The sequence below is a fragment of the Vicia villosa genome, linkage group LG4 (genome assembly GCF_029867415.1).
Source record: "Vicia villosa cultivar HV-30 ecotype Madison, WI linkage group LG4, Vvil1.0, whole genome shotgun sequence".
Classification (NCBI taxonomy): Eukaryota; Viridiplantae; Streptophyta; class Magnoliopsida; order Fabales; family Fabaceae; genus Vicia; species Vicia villosa.
This window is the reverse complement of record NC_081183.1, coordinates 160,967,631-160,984,781: the sequence shown is the minus strand read 5'-3', so window position 1 is coordinate 160,984,781 and position 17,151 is coordinate 160,967,631. Positions and strand designations below refer to the sequence as shown.

Below are 17,151 nucleotides of genomic sequence, written 5' to 3'. Positions count from 1 at the left end.
TATGTATTCGAAATTATAACCGACGATGTATTTTTTGGTGCACTATTTACTATTGCCTTTAAATTGAATTACTTTAATTTATTATAATTTGATTTGAAAATGCATATGATTTCAAAATATAGCAGAATATTCCGTAAGTTCATCTACAGAACACTATGTTTTTAACATGTTCCGTAGATGTACACACGGAAGAATTGCTGAACTGATATACTTTAAATTTTTTTAAACATTTACTATGATTTTAGCACTTTCGTAGATGTACCTACGAAAAGAACCAACTTTTTTCTAAAAAAAAATATACTTTTGAAAATGCATTTACGAAAACTGGGTGTAATGATATATTCTAATGGTAATATTGGTAATATTACACGTTCAAGACAAATCAAGTCATGAAAAAAGAAAGAAAGAAATGAAATCATACTAAGGTAAGTTCATACTCAAATAAATACGTATTAAATATAAATATAAATAAGTATTAAAATAATTTTTGGTTGAAAATAAATAAATAAATAATTTTAAAAATGTTAAAAGGCTCTCACCACATACAAATTACAAAGGAGTGAAATGTATTCATCCAGTGAAGAACAATAGAGAAAAAGCGGTTATTGCGAAGCCAATGCCAACAACAAGTACTTTTTCTTGCAGTGTTTGTATATCACACCATACTCGAGTTAGTGTAGTCTAGGGTTTATCTTTATCCGAAGCAAAAACCAAAACCCTAAATTCCCAATCCTTGATTTCCCTGCACAAACCCTACTCACCACATCCATGACGAAGGTTTACGGCACCGGAACTTACGATTTCCGCCGTCACAGAGTAGCGGAGTACCCATTGGCAGAACCAAAAGCCGGAGAGCGGAGTCAAAAAGGAGGTAGCGGTGGCGGTTTACAGAGCACAATCACTGTTTCTGAGATTCAACGCGACCGTCTCACGAAGATTGCTGAATCTAACTGGTTGAAAACTGATGAGAAGAAGAAAGATTTCGATCCGGAACTTGTTGTGAAGATTTATGAAACGGAATTGTTGGTGAAAGAAGGTCAAGGTAATAAGCCTGTTCCTCTTCAGAGAGTTATGATTTTGGAAGTTAGTCAGTATTTGGAGAATTACCTCTGGCCGCATTTTGATCCTCTTACTGCTACTTTTGAGCATGTTATGTCAATCATCATCATGGTCAATGAAAAGGTTTATCTCTGTCTTTGTTTTTTAAGTTACAATTCTTCAATTGCTTATATATTTTGTTTTGTAAATCTAATTTGTGGGTGTGGGTGGGAAATTTTATTGAAAAAATGTATGTGTGGATTGCAGTTCCGAGAGAATGTTGCTGCTTGGGTTTGCTTCCATGATAAGAAAGATGTTTTCAAAGAATTTCTTGAGAGGGTTATTCGACTAAAGGAGGTATTTATATATCTCTTTTTTTATGCATTGTTATTTCCTTACTAGCACTTTAGTCCAGGCATGTCCAAGTGATTGACATGACTCTGAAACTTGTAATTCATACAATTATTACCTGTGTCCATTGTCCATGTCTATGTCAATGCTTCCTATATTATTTTCATTTCTATTTTCATTTCATTTCTATGATAGGCTTGTGTTTGAGTTTGATCGAGGTGTTTCACTCATTTTGACAAGAATGGATATTGTGATTATGAAGCATCTCAAGAGATGTCATGATTTCATCTATTATTATTCGCTAGCTTTCAGTTTTTCATTATTTTGTTAAGTGTACATTTTCCATTTAATTATAGAGTTGGACTGTTAGCTGTTTATTTTTCTACCTCTTTTCTTTTAACTAGTGAAGTGAGAAGCTTGTATTTTGACATTTTGCTGAATCTCATGTTCAAATCTTACTATAGGGAAGAGAACTGAATATTGCAGAGAAGACAAATTACCTTGTTTTCATGATAAATGCGTTTCAGGTATGCTGACACTGTACTTCTTCCTTTATGGCTTAAGTCATGTTGTTGTTGGCTTTAGCCACTCATGTTTAAGTAGTTGGCGTGCTGGTTTATTTTAACAATTTTTGTTGAAAAACTGGCTTATATTATTATTGAATTGCTACAATTTTACATAATCATTATGCTTTCAGCAAATATTCCGTTAATTTGCCAGAGTTCCTAAAACTATGATTCAAATAGGGGCTGTTGATATATATATATATATATATATATATATATATATATATATATATATATATATATATATATATATATATATGTATATATATACATATATATATATATATATATATATATATATATATATATATACATATATATATATATATATATGTATACATATATATGTATGTATACATACATATATGTATATATGTATGTATATATATGTATGTATACATATACATACATATATATGTATGTATATATGTATACATATATATATATATATATATATATGTATACATATATATATATATATATATATATATATATATATATATATATATATATATATATGTATACATATATATGTATGTATATATGTATGTATATATGTATGTATATATGTATGTATATATATATATATATATATATATATATATATATATATATATATATATATATATATATATATATATATATATATATATATATATATATATTTGAATTCTTCAGTCACATTCTTATATCTGAATATGTATGATACTGGCGTCTAACCCATTGTCCCACCCCAAGCAATTTCATATGGTAATTAGAATTTAACTTTTAGTTAATGATTGTCAGTTGGTCCTGCTTGAAAAATTGACCTGGCAAGTCTAATACAGGAATGAAATGGAATTGTCATTCAATTATAAGAAGACCTTTGAAATGGTTATTTTATTCCAATCCATTTCCTTTCCCATTCTCATCAAAATAATTTCCAGTGAAACTAATAGGTCCTTGGTCATTGTTTACGGTAGCTGAGCTAATAACCTTGCATTGCAGAGTTTAGAAGATGAGGTTGTTAGAAAAACCGTGTTGAGACTAGCAAGTTTGAAGTCCTTGTCCAGTTTGTCTTTTGGTCGTTTTCAGGTAAGATCACTTTTTATGAAAATGAGTTATTGCCATTGCATCACTTATTATTTTTGAAATTTTTGCAATGAATGTTGAATGCTAAATGCATTCTGGGTCGTTGGTCTTCATCCATGCAGATGGAGCTTTGTCTTAATCCAGAGTTGGTCAAGAAATGGAAAAGGATGTTAAAGAAGGAACCTGTGAAAGGAGGGCAGCATTCAGATCCTTCAACTGCAGTTGAAGTGACGTTTTTGAAGAATCTCATAGAAGAATTTCTGGAGGTCTCAATTTTTTAAGAACTTGAATCTACAGACAATTGTATTGTTTTTTAGATCAACACATATTTTTTCTTGGAAGTAGAAGTCTGAATTTCTTGATGTTTTTTTTTCTTCTACTAGATACTGGATTCACATGTATTTTCCCAGAGACAGTTGTCTGGTGAGGATGATGAAGTAATTGATGAAACTGGTTTGTGGCTAATTAACGATGCCTGTGTCCTCTATTGCGAGAGGTTTATGGAATTTCTTATTGACCTTTTGAGTCAACTGCCTACAAGAAGGTGTGTTGAAATGGTTATATGCATTCTCTCATTTTAGGTTTGAGTTGTTGTATTTGGTTTTATACTTCAATATATTTTTAGTTTTTATTTTCAAATTTATGCATAATTTTGTGTTTAGCATAGTGATATAAATTGTTGAATAAGTGACTGGTTGTATTAGCCATTATCTTTTTCTTTAATGGGAACTGTTAGGAGTCCCACACTGGACAATATATAACCTGAGCATGTGCTTATAAGTGAGGACAATTCTATCCAGTGGGCCACCTGCTATTAGATTTTTGCTATCGGGCCACCAACCATTTAACTCCGCGCTCTAGATGTCCAGTCCTGTGCGTGATGGGGTGTGCTAAGAGTCTCATGTCGGACAATAAATGACCTGAACATGTGTTTGTACTCTACAAGCCGGTTTTGTAAGGATTAGTTAGATCCAACCCACACATTCCAAGAGTAACTATGGTTGAAGTGAAAATGGGTTTGATTCTTATAAGACATTCAAGAAGAAGACACTTTTTAGCAGCCCACATTTTTTCCGTGTAATCTTCGAGAGTATACATATTCAGTTTCCTTAATATGTCTTCTCCTCTGTGTTTATTGTGTTATAGGTATTTGAGGCCCCTAGTGGCTGATGCAGCTGTAGTTGCCAAATGCCATCTGAGTGCACTCTATAGGCATGGAAAGGGGAAACTTTTTGCTCAGTTGGTTGATTTATTACAATTCTATGAAGGGTTTGAGATTAATGACAATACTGGTGTACAGCTAACAGATCATGAGGTTCTTGAATCCCATTACAGCCGACTGCAGTCATTCCAGCTACATGCATTTAAAAAGAAAGTCAACAATGTATGAATAAAACATTAGTAACTCTCTAGCGTGTATTATTTGTATATCACCCAATTCTTCATCCTACGTCCCCCTGATTTCATGTCATTATGATCAGATTTTAATAGTTTTTTTTCTGTTCTGGTTGTAGCTGCGGGAACTTGCTTTGACTAACATTGGTTCTCTTCACACACGTGCAAATCTGTCCAAGAAATTGTCTGTTCTTTCTCCCGAGGAGTTGAGGGATTTGGTTTGCTGTAAGGTGTGTGATTAATAGATGCAACTTTTAACTGTTTTTATAATCTTGACTGTGGATCTTTAGTTGTTCCCCGCGCCTCACGTGAATGTTGAAATTTAGAATGATAGTTGATAATTGATTGATTGTAACAGTGTTTTTATTGTCATTGTATTTACAGTGGCTTCATCTGAAACTTATTATTCTTCCTGTCTTGCTCTTCATCAACATCTCTGGTTGATGTTTTCTCATTTTGTCTATAACTCTATATCTTTGGTGGGAGTTGTGTGAAATCAGAAAAACATCATGTTCTGAAGGCAAATAATATATGATTTTACATTTTCAATTCAGTGGTCATTACGAAACTTATCCCAATAACTTAGTTCAATCTCAACTTAAGAGTTTGTTTGAACCCTCCCTTCTAAATGCATACTTACTTTTGATTGCAGAATTTTGACACTAGAAGATTAAATTGATCTTTTGTTTTATTCTGTTTGTCGGTTAGCCATTGTAATTTGTGAGTGTTACCAAAGGGATTCAAATATTATTTTATACTGGTTCTGTTGAGTAGTTTTGGAAATAGTATTATAATGCTTGCATGTGTGAGCAATGCAATGAATTTCAATGCCACAAACTTCTGTTTTTGACATTGTGGCTTTATGCAGCTCAAACTGGTTTCTAAGGAAGATCCCTGGACGGAGAGGGTGGATTTTCTTATTGAAATAATGGTGTCCTTTTTTGAGAAACAACAGTCTCAAAAGGAAGCTATCAATGCTCTTCCTCTTTATCCAAATGAGCAGATTATGTGGGATGAAAGTGTTGTACCAAGCATAAATTACACCGGAGAAGGTTGTTTAGCGTTACCAAAGCTAAACTTACAGTTTTTAACATTACATGACTATCTTCTCCGAAATTTTAATCTCTTTCGACTTGAATCAACATATGAGATACGCGAGGACATTCAGGAAGCTGTTCCACATCTTCTTGCATATATTAATATTGATGGAGAAACTGCTTTTCGAGGTTGGTCAAGAATGGGTGTACCAATCAAACAGTTCAGGATTGCTGAAGTGAAACAACCCAACATAGGAGAAGTCAAACCATCATCCGTAACAGCACAAGTTACCTATAGCATATCCAGCTACAGGTCACATATTAGATCTGAATGGGATGCACTAAAAGAACATGATGTATTGTTTTTATTAACTATTCGCCCATCGTTCGAGCCTCTGAGTGCAGAAGAAGAAAACAAAGCTAGCGTGCCACAGAAGCTTGGCCTACAATATGTACGGGGGTGTGAAGTTATTGAGATTCGTGATGAAGAAGGGACCCTTATGAATGATTTTTCTGGTAAGATTAAACGGGAGGACTGGAAGCCACCAAAGGGGGAACTGAGAACAGTAACTGTAGCTTTGGATACAGCGCAATACCACATGGATGTCAATAACATTGCTGAGAAAGGTGGAGAGGATGTTTATGGTACATTTAACGTGTTAATGAGGAGAAAGCCAAAAGAAAACAATTTTAAAGCAATCTTAGAATCAATAAGGGACTTAATGAATGAATACTGTATTGTTCCTAAATGGTTGGAGAAAATATTTCTTGGTTACGGGGAACCTTCTGCAGCTCAGTGGACTAATATGCCCGATCTATTGGAAACAGTAGATTTCAAAGATACATTTTTAGATGCTGATCACTTGAAAGAAAGTTTTGTGGATTACGAGGTTGGTATTTTATTTTCAGATCTTATTTTCATATTAGTTTGAATATGATTGTTTTCTTCTACTAGGAATTATGGTATAAAATTAAGATATTGACAGGACTTGTTGCTTACTTCTTTTCTGTATCGTTTAGGTTACTTTCGTAAATTCTAATCGCCTAGAGGACTTGAATCCAACCCCTCCTTTTAAAATCAAGCTTCCCAGGACACTCAAAGGAAGCAATGGTGTCCTTCCTGGGAGTGCATTGTCTACTTCTGGTGCAGCAAACAATGTCAATATGGTTGATGCTAATCATCATAAAGAAACACTGACAGTTGAGACATATACTCCTCCTGACCCTGGTCCATATCCTCAAGATCAGCCAAAACAAAATTCAGTTAGATTTACATCCACACAGGTGCATTAAGCTCTTAAACTTGATCATATAACTGCAGCTGTAGTTCACCTGATGGTGATCTTGTACAACATGCATGTTATCCATTTTCCTCATTATATATGCATTGTAAATAATAAACTGACACTAAACAACATGGAATATTCAGGTTCAAGCAATTATATCAGGTATTCAGCCTGGTCTAACTATGGTTGTGGGGCCACCTGGTACCGGAAAGACTGATACAGCTGTGCAAATTCTAAATGTTCTTTATCATAACTGTCCTTCCCAGAGAACCTTAATAATCACTCATTCAAATCAAGCTTTGAATGACCTTTTTGAGAAGATAATGCAGGTATGATATTTTATTACTTCTCTAATCTATGTTCAGCTTTTTCTTTTCTTTCAGATTTTTAAATTCAAATTTTGTTTAGCTTTTAATGTGGTGTTTCACGGTTTGTTATTTATGGAGTACTTCTGCAGAGAAAACAATATTCAAAATCGTGTCTTAATTTTTTTTTTGTAATTAAGTAAATCAATTTTGCATTTCAGTTGTTCAATGTCTAAGCAATTAAAAGTTGTGCAATAGTCAGTTAAAAGCCCAATAATGGTTGGTACTAGTGGATTGTAATCTAGGGGAGCTTTACCTGCAGTGCCAAACTGCCAATCCACCGAAGCCTGTAGCTGCCATTTTAAGGAGGGTGTTTTGCCTAACCTGAACCCTCACTTGCTGTCCAAGCGATTAGTCTCACAGCTTTGCCTATGGTGATATCCTGTTAATCCGCCGAAAGTTACTCAAGTAATGATTAAGCCACTTTATGACAGGTAATGGATTGGATTGTAACCTAGGCAAACTTTACCAGCAGAACTGTCAATCCACCCAAACCTGTAGTTGCCATTTTACGGGGGGCGTTTTGCCTGAGCAGAACCACCTCTATCAGCCCAAGCTATTAGTCTCACAGCTTTTCCTGTGGTGTTATCCTATTAAAGACCAAAAAGCTACTCAAAAGTAATAAACTATGCCTCTTCAAGACAAGTAGTTTTATTTGTATATTAAGTCCAAACTTGCTTAGCGCCATTCTACATGCAGTTTCAACAGCATTTAGAATTCCGAAACTAGTGAAATATATTCAGAAAGTATCTTAGTGTTCCTTTTAACTTTAGTATTAGAATTCTAATTGTTCTTATCTCTGTCCAAGGACATTGACCCTGTTCATAATTCGTATCGTACAGAGTGTCCCGGATACTACCAATAGAACCTATTTCCATTTCATTGCTTTCACACCTTAAATTTAAATACTCATGTGCTATATCAGTTTAGGGGACTATTTTTTGCTTCAATGAAACCTTGAATGGTGGAACTTTGAGGTAGACTCTGATATTGAAAGAGACTATTTGTTGCTGAAGATTGGAGTATAACCATAATATATCTTCTGTAGTCTCTTGTTGATTTATAAAAATTCTGATTGTATCAAATTTCTATTATCCCTTGCCAAACTTATCCCACATCTCCGCCTAGCCTAGTTTTTGTAATATCTGTTCCATGTAGTTTAAGAAATTCCTTCCTGGGATATAATATTAGATGACTCTAATAGTCTTAATGTTGAGCTGATTCTTGTACTAGCAAAGGTCATTATGCATGTAGTTTCTTAAATCCATCAGTTTTTGCAGTCAAAGAACTATTGTTTTACTTGTTATAATTAGATATATCATACTAATCATTAATTTCATATATTAGAACATTTTTTTGGTTTTTTTTTATGTTATTTATATTATATCCGTTCTATATAATTTAACAAATTCCTGGAATATATTATGCTATGTTGTTAAAAGCGGCTGGAGCGGCCGCTATCGCGGCGCGATGCGGAAAATCCGGTGAGGCCGCTTCCGGTAGTACCGGTATAGCGCGAAATGGTGACGCGGCCCAAAGCGGCTTGAGCGGCCGCGAAATCGGGTCCTGGAGCGGTTCGGAAGCGTCCGCTTTTCCATTTTCGTGGTTATAGGTGGCGAGAGAGAAGAGAGCATAGCCGTGAAACAGATCGAGAGAGATAAGAGAGAAGAAAAATCTTCGATTCTGATCTTGTGATACTGAAAAAGCTTTCCAACGAACAGTGAAACAGATAGCAGTCATGGCAATGGCAAGGAGAGAGAGAACGTGTTTTCTTTTTCTTTACTTGCAGGCGGCGCTTTTGCCACTCCACGTTTCTCACTCATGCTTATAAATTAGGGTTTAACTGAGAATGATGGGCCCAAATTTTTTTTTGCTCTTTTTTTATGGTTTTTGGGCCATAAGTTCAAAAGTAGTTGCTTCATTTTCTAAACACCACTCATCACTATTATTTGAACCCCTTGTTTTTTATTTTTATTTTTTTTATTTTGTATATAAAATATATATTAATTAAAAAATAAAAAAATAAAAAAAGTCAAATAGAGCCGCACTGCTCCCCGCTTCCGCGCCGCTCCCATTTTTTGGGTTGACCGTGCCGCGCCGCTTTCCGAGATTAACAACATAGATATTATGAGAGATTACTCTAATAATCTCAACGGTTGAGCTGAGTCTTGTACTCTAATAATCTTCTCGCCTAGCTTAATCTTTTACTAGATAACACTATTTTGCATTTAATATCTTAAATCTCTCAGTTTTGGCAGTCAAAAAACTATTGTTTTAATTAAAATATACCATTCTAATCACCAACTTTGGATATATGGTATACTTTTTGGTTGTTTTTATGTTTACATTTTTTGTCCTAAGGAGGATCTTCATAATATCACACATGTAATGTCTTGATGATTTGATATTAGACATTAGAGTTTGCAATTGAATAAAATTAAGAAGTAATGCATGCAACCAATCTCGATCTTTTGCTGAATTGAAAAGTCACATTAAGCACCACCATAATTGTTGGTTTCAACTAATAATTTTTTTTTTGAAGGTTATCCCAGTACTTTGTTATTGTTTTTCTTCTTGGGATTTACTTATACTAATCTTTGAACGGTCTGATGACGTGCTTAGAAACTAAAGTTCTCTTCCCTTTTATACATAAGTTAATGGTTTTCATTTATTCCTTTTTTTATTTTAATTTTAGAGAGATGTACCTGCCCGTTATCTTCTCCGACTTGGTCAAGGAGAACAGGAGCTTGCTACCGATCTTGATTTTAGTCGGCAAGGTCGTGTTAATGCAATGCTTGTTAGACGGTTAGAACTGCTGAGTGAAGTTGAGAGGCTGGCTAGATCTCTTCAATTGCCAGAGGATGTGGGTTACACTTGTGAAACTGCAGGATACTTCTGGTTGCTTCATGTTTATTCCCGCTGGGAGCAATTTGAGGCTGCTTGTGCTCGTGATGAGAATAAAAAAAAGGCAACATTTGTTAGAGATCGTTTTCCCTTCAAAGAGTTCTTCTCTGACACACCACATCCTGTATTTACAGGCGTGTCTTTTGAGAAAGACATGCGGGCGGCTTGGGGGTGCCTTCATCATCTGAAGACTATGTTTCAAGAACTTGAAGAGTGTCGAGCTTTTGAATTACTAAAGTCTACAGCAGATAGAGCTAACTACTTAATGACCAAGCAGGCTAAAATTGTGGCAATGACTTGTACTCATGCAGCTTTAAAGAGGAAAGATTTCCTTCAGCTAGGTTTTAAGTATGACAACTTGTTGATGGAAGAAAGTGCCCAGATTTTAGAAATTGAGACTTTCATTCCAATGTTACTCCAGAGGCAGGAGGATGGTCATGCACGGCTTAAACGCTGCATTCTAATTGGTGATCATCACCAATTGCCTCCTGTTGTGAAGAATATGGCTTTCCAAAAGTACAGCCACATGGATCAGAGTTTATTTACCAGGTTTGTCCGTCTGGGCATTCCTTACATTGAGCTAAATGCTCAGGGAAGAGCCAGGCCAAGTATAGCCAAACTTTACAATTGGAGATACAGAAACTTAGGAGACCTTCCTTATTTAAAGGAGGCAGCTATATTCAATAGGGCAAATGCTGGTTTTGCTTATGATTATCAGTTAGTGGATGTTCCAGAACACCTTGGTAAGGGGGAGACAACTCCATCTCCATGGTTTTACCAAAATGAAGGAGAAGCAGAATATATTGTCAGCGTTTATATATACATGCGCCTATTAGGGTATCCTGCCAATAAGATATCAATTTTGACCACTTACAATGGCCAGAAACTTCTCATCCGTGATGTTATAAACAGGAGATGTGTTCCATATAACTTCATTGGTCCCCCAAGCAAGGTATGCTACACATTCATTAAGAAATTAAAGTTATGTCTTAGTTTCAATTTCTTCTTTAATGAAGATGGTGTCAATTTTGAGTTGCTTACTTATGAATACTTTTTACCTCTACCTTCCCTGTATAATATTCTTGTTCATGACTGTTCTCAGGTTTCTACAGTAGATAAGTTTCAAGGTCAGCAAAATGATTTTATATTGCTGTCTCTTGTGCGTACTCGATTTGTTGGTCACCTACGCGATGTAAGGAGGTTGGTGGTTGCCATGTCACGTGCTAGGCTTGGTTTATATGTCTTTTGTCGCCGTTCAATTTTTGAGCAGTGCTATGAGCTGCAGCCTACATTTCAACTTCTTCTCAAGAGACCTGACCGTCTTGCCCTTAATATGAATGAGATAACATCATATACTGAACGAAATGTTGAAGATCCTGGACCTAGTCATCATGTACATCTTGTCAGTGGGATTGATGAGATGGCTAGTATCGTAGACAGGCTGTATCAGGTATGTCTCAAATCTCGTGATACTAGACATCATATTCAGATACAATATTATAGAAAGGCTGTATGCGTATGTTTTTATTGGTTTGAACTTTATCGATTGTTCTTTGCTTTGTCCTATTCGGGTTTCTTTCCTCTGGTTGCAATCTTCCCTACTTCTAGTTAAACTATTATAAAAAACTAGATATAGTTTCTGGGGTTCTATTCCACAAAAAAAATCAATGATTTTCTTTTATTTCCAGGAAAAGATGAGATACCAATATGAGCAAAATGGGTCTTACTTAAGTCACCCAGAACCATCAGTAATTACAGATGAGGTGCAAAACAGGCAGCAGACTGTGGATACTGATATGCTCGAACAAAAAGATGAAATGGCAGATGAAAGCGGTGATGCTACAATTTCTGATAACATCCGTGTTCCTGGAGACCTGCCTCCTGAGAAGAGTATGGAAGATGCTACTAAAGTTGACGGCGTTAGTCATCTAGAACTGTCAGTAAATACAAATACGGTGCAAAACAGGCAGCAGATTATGGATACTGATATGCCTGAACAAGATGATATGCCGCATGAAAGTGGTGAAGCTACAGCTGTTGATAACCATGTTTCCGGAGATATGCCACCTGAAAAAAGCATGGAAGATGTTACGGTAGCTGACAATAGTGCTGGTGTTGCAAATGGGAGTCCAACACCATAGAATCCCTTCAAACAAGGGACAGGTGTTAGAGGTCCCATAAGGTATGCAAATGAGCACTTGACTAGGTAGTTATTTATTTTTTAGAGTGTATCCAGAAGTTCTGAGGATTCCTATGTCCAGATAAATCATACTGAATTGACCAGTGTCTTGTATGTACAATAGAAAGTGAGGTGGAGGATTTATTGTCTTGTATGTACAATTGTAGTCATGGTTAATTAATTGTACACGCGTAGTGGAGGACTGGAGGTAGTATTTTTCATTCAAATTTTGATGCACCGATAAATTTCTACTGTAGATTTTATATTTCCTTATTAAGAATTTCAATGTTATGTATCTCTGGCTTGACAGCTATTCTTGGAAGCAAGCTAGACATAACTTTAACTCAGTTCCAACTAGGAATTTATAATATTGCTCATATTTAGTTTTTTTTCCTTCCAACTGTTTACCGTGTTAATTAAGTATTTGGTTGATTTTGGAAGTGATCTATAAGCTAAACGCGATATTTTTTTTCTTCTTTTAAATCGATATTTGTGTATTATTTGATATGTACAAAATATATCTTTTTTCTTTTAAATCGAAGTTGGAGTTAAAAGAACTATTTTTTTATGTTGTGACTGAACTCGGATTTTGATATTTATGGAGTATACTTTTTGGAATTTTTTTAGCAATAACCAATTATTTCAAATTAAATACACAAACAACCAACTTTTCAAACTATTGATGTAAATAGTCAGGTTTGGAAAATTAATATAGTGCATGCGTGGCACTTGTGATCAAATTTTGTATGTGTGCACCACTCTATATGGCGCCTAAGGCCATCCATAAGGTAATGTGCCACGCTAGGTGGTGCCTATATGTATTATTTATGCGCCATCTCATACAACCTCTATCACCCACCATTTTTTTCACATTTCTTACTTTCTAATTTTTCTTCATGGCATCTGACGTGATTTTCAAAAGGGATTGATATGTTTGTTTTTCTAATGTCAAACCCCGATTAAAATGAAATTTAGAACATCCATTCCATGAACCATCTTAAGAGGTCATTAATTCGCTAGTTAGAAGGAGAGTTCGAAGATGGTGAAATCATCCGAAGAATTTAGAGACTTAGAACAACAACCTCAATTGTGACAGAAAATCTAAAAAGTTGGTGGGATGAAGTCAAAAGTAACAATGATGTATGCTCTTTGATGCATGGCACATGATATTGTTTTGACAATTGTGACATCTTAGATATTTTATTGTGACATTTTAGATATTTTATTGCGTTATATATTTTTATTTGTTGTTTGTGTTATTGTTTTAGTCTTGTTTGCATTTGTTTAGTGGTAACAAATATGTTTAAGGAATAAATAAAGTTCAATTGATTTTTAAAAATATATTACAAAGAGTGCATACAAATATTAGGTTGCGGAGTTAGTTACACGATTGGGACAATTATTTCAATTGTGTCCGATCTGACGACATTACCGCACTTCCTTTCCATTTTGCAATTCCTTTCCACTTTGTCTGTTGCATCCATTCAAGTTTTAATACGCACGCTGTTTGGGCGACCTTTCTTCTTTCTTCACATTCCGTAATTATGCCAAACTACTTCCCTTTTATACGGATGCCAGTAATCCACTTTTGCTATCACTTTAAAAGCATTGTTGTATACACCGAATAAGATTTCGACCTTATAAATAGGAGATAGTAGCATTAAGGCATCTCAGTGAGAATATTTCCTTTTACTCCCTTTAATTTTTAATATTATTAAAAAAAAATGCAAATACAGCCATCTCATATGAAAAATTCAATTTACTCCCTTTAACTTTTTTTTATGTTGTAACTGAACTCGGATTTTGATATTTAAGGAATATAGTTTTTGTATGTTTGTAGAACAATGTATCGTTGAATTGGACGGAATAAAGGTTCAGTTTAAAATTACTTTAGCAATATGAAATTTACAAAGCTATGATATTTATATCATTAATATATCAAGTGGTTTCTTAACGATGCTGACATAAATATCAAAAATATTGCACAACTATAGAAGTCGGTCCTATGCCTGATCGGCTGATCGTAGTTTCAGAATTCAGATTAGCTCTGAATAAATATATAGCAATCTGTGACAAAAATAACTATAGACAACAATGCTAATATTAATCTAACTACTGATTTGATGCATCAGACAACTTCAACTGACCATTCATGTCCTTCTCATGGTTGGAAGTGTAACTAGAGTTATGATTACTTAATTTAGTAATTCATGGCAACCCTACCTTAGCTAGGATTTATATTCCCACAAGCAATTTTATGACAAAAACGAATATTAAAACCTGAACCTAATCTTGCATTAAGTTAAACTTATGTAAGAGTTAATCAAAATCTTAAGTCAAGTTTTACATGTTTATAACCAAAAAGTAGTATTTTTACAGTTTAATCTTATTTTATATTTTTATTCACAATCACATCACTTCAATTATGAGTAAAAAGCATAATCAATCTTAAACTTTTAATAATTATATTCTAAGACAACGTATAGTATGTGTGCAAGACAACATATACTAGATGCACTCACACTTTTTCATAAGAAAATTTCTTTATCCACCTCCTTATGGGGGGTCACCCCAGCGAAATTCCCAAACTACCACTGCTTCGAAAATGAACTTCCGAAGCGCTTTTTTTTTAAAAAAATTTCCTTGATTCGGAAGTTCATCTCCGAAAACACCTCATGGGGGGTGCGTTCGGAGATGAACATCCGAAAACACCTCATGGGGGGTGAATTCGGAAGTTCATTTCCGAATTATGCAGAAACTGTGTTTTTTTTAATGTTTTTTCTTAAACGCAACCGCATTTTAATTAAACGTTACCGGCAAATAAAATAAACAATAGATAGACTGAAAACACTAATATGATAAATAAACAAAAAAAAATACTAATATGAAAATATTATATACAAACCGAAATAAATAAAAATAGTGTGCTAAATATACAATCCAAAATCAAAAAATGAATAAACCCCACCACTACTGGGTGTGCCTAACCCGCTCACCCTGGGCCCTCCTCTGCCGCCTGTACCCCGCCGCACGGCCCGCATCAGTGACGATGATCTCCATCACGGCGACTGCCTCTAGTCCGCCCTGATGAATGACACCTCGATGCAACGCGTCCCGCCCAAGCATCTCTATCCGCTGGCAGATCGGAAGGAGATCAATGGCGTGGTCATCCTCCGCCTGCCGGTTCTCCAGGATCTCCTCGTGTGCTGGCCTAGGAGCGCCGGGAACGTCGGGTCTCAAGAGAGGATGGGACACCCGGTAGAACCATGTAACGTACCCCTCCACACTGTGCCAGTCCTGGGTGACCCGCATGCGACGGTACTCCTCCGGTACCACATGATGCTGCCACTCCTCCCATATGGCAGTGAGCTGCACTCTGGTCACTGTGTCAGGAGCAGCCTCGAAGGGTGACCTGGGTATGATCTGCACGAACCCAAACTGCCGCATGCACCGCTCCGGGAGATACCGGACCATGATGCCGGTCCCGCATGCCAACCAGCCTGAATATAGAGCAACCCCGTCGAAGGGGACAACCTGAGCATAGTCGGCGAACGGCCTCCAGGTGACGTCGTCGTGCATCGTGCGGTCCAGGTACAGGCGGTATGGTCCCACCGCATCGTTCCCCCTCTGGAGGGCGTATCTGGCGGCCCTGGGCATGGGGTCAACGTACGCAGGATCGATGTGGAAGCCGTGGATGCGGGAGAAGTAGGAGATGATCCAGCTCTGAAACACAAATACGATAATGTATTAAAAATAAATACGAAACATAAATAAATAAATAAATACGAGAATGTGTTAAAATCAAACGTACCGTAAGCAGAGTGCAGGATCCGACCAGCTGCCTCGTCCTCCAGTTGGAGGCCTCATTCAGCTTCTGGTAGAGATATGCCAGAGTAGCTGCCCCCCAGTTCCACTGGTGAACGGTATCCAGGTCCATGAAATAGCGGAGGTAGGTCACGTCGACGTACCTGGCGCTCTTGTCCACAAAGCATGCAGCGCCTACCACATGCATGTACCAGCACCGAAGAGCGCAGCCGCGGTGATACTGTGTGAACAGCTCGTCACCCGCAGCCTCGGCCTCGGCAGCCGCGTCCAGATGGTGCTCAAAATAAGTCTTCAGTGTGGTGAACCGGATATGAGGCCCAGATGTCGTGGCGCACTCAAAGTGAGCAACCTCCTCCTCCATGCCCAGATAGAGCGTCATCCACTCGATGGCCTCGACCCTCTGGATCCGGGAGTGGTTCAACAGCGCCCCCCTAATCGGCAGGTGGAGAAGACACTGCACGTCATGCAAGGTGATCGTCATCTCCCCAACCGGCAGGTGGAAAGATGACGTCTCCTTGTGCCAGCGCTCCACAAATTCCCCCTGCATGCCGGTGCTGATGGTGGTGTACCCGGTCATGCAGAGCCCGCTAAGCCCTGAACCTCGCACGTGGTCGTTAAACCACTGAGCTGCTGGTTTAAACAGACCGAAAATCTTCCTGGAGTGGTTCACCATTTTCAATGGCTCTCTCTCCTGTTAAAAAAAACAAATAAGCGAGAAATAAACGGTAAAATTATAAAAAATGGTGACAAATAAACGGCTAAGTTAAAAAAATACCTCTCCCTCCCAGATCCGCCGAGCGACGTGATCCTGGTAGTGAATCAGCAGGGAAGTGTCAAAAGGCCCTCCCGGAAAGCTATCCACCTTCTGCTCCTCCTCCTCCCCGACTGGATGGTCAACATCCGGTATGACCTCCTCCTCATCCTCATCCTCCTCCTCTCGCTGGCGGGAAGAAGATACCCGAGCCAGCCTACTCCTAGAGCCTGAAGCAGATGAACTCTCCACCAAGTCCTGTGGAACGCGGACACGACGTCCCCGTCCCTGCCCCCGTCCCTGGGTCGACGCCAGATGCGCCGCCGCCCGCTCGCGTCTAGCCGACGCAGTCTGGGACTCTCTCCCCTGTCTGATGCGTGCTG

General features: G+C 37.1%; 1 protein-coding gene across 2 annotated transcripts; it reads left to right on the top strand.

The window, feature by feature from the left end:
• The first annotated feature begins 543 nt into the window (after positions 1–543).
• Positions 544–12,539, top strand: LOC131595734 (uncharacterized). Of its 2 annotated transcripts, XM_058868194.1 has the most exons (14): positions 544–1,182; positions 1,306–1,395; positions 1,854–1,916; positions 2,943–3,029; positions 3,149–3,292; positions 3,410–3,570; positions 4,173–4,410; positions 4,541–4,651; positions 5,290–6,348; positions 6,479–6,742; positions 6,888–7,073; positions 9,805–10,965; positions 11,116–11,463; positions 11,702–12,539. In XM_058868194.1, exons 1-14 carry the CDS (start codon positions 769–771, stop codon positions 12,152–12,154), a joined length of 4,779 nt encoding a protein of 1,592 aa, XP_058724177.1. In that variant the 5' UTR covers positions 544–768; the 3' UTR covers positions 12,155–12,539. The 2 variants fall into 2 exon arrangements, with proteins under 2 accessions (XP_058724177.1, XP_058724176.1); XM_058868193.1 differs by having other exon boundaries at positions 544–1,395.
• Positions 12,540–17,151: the final 4,612 nt, after the last annotated feature.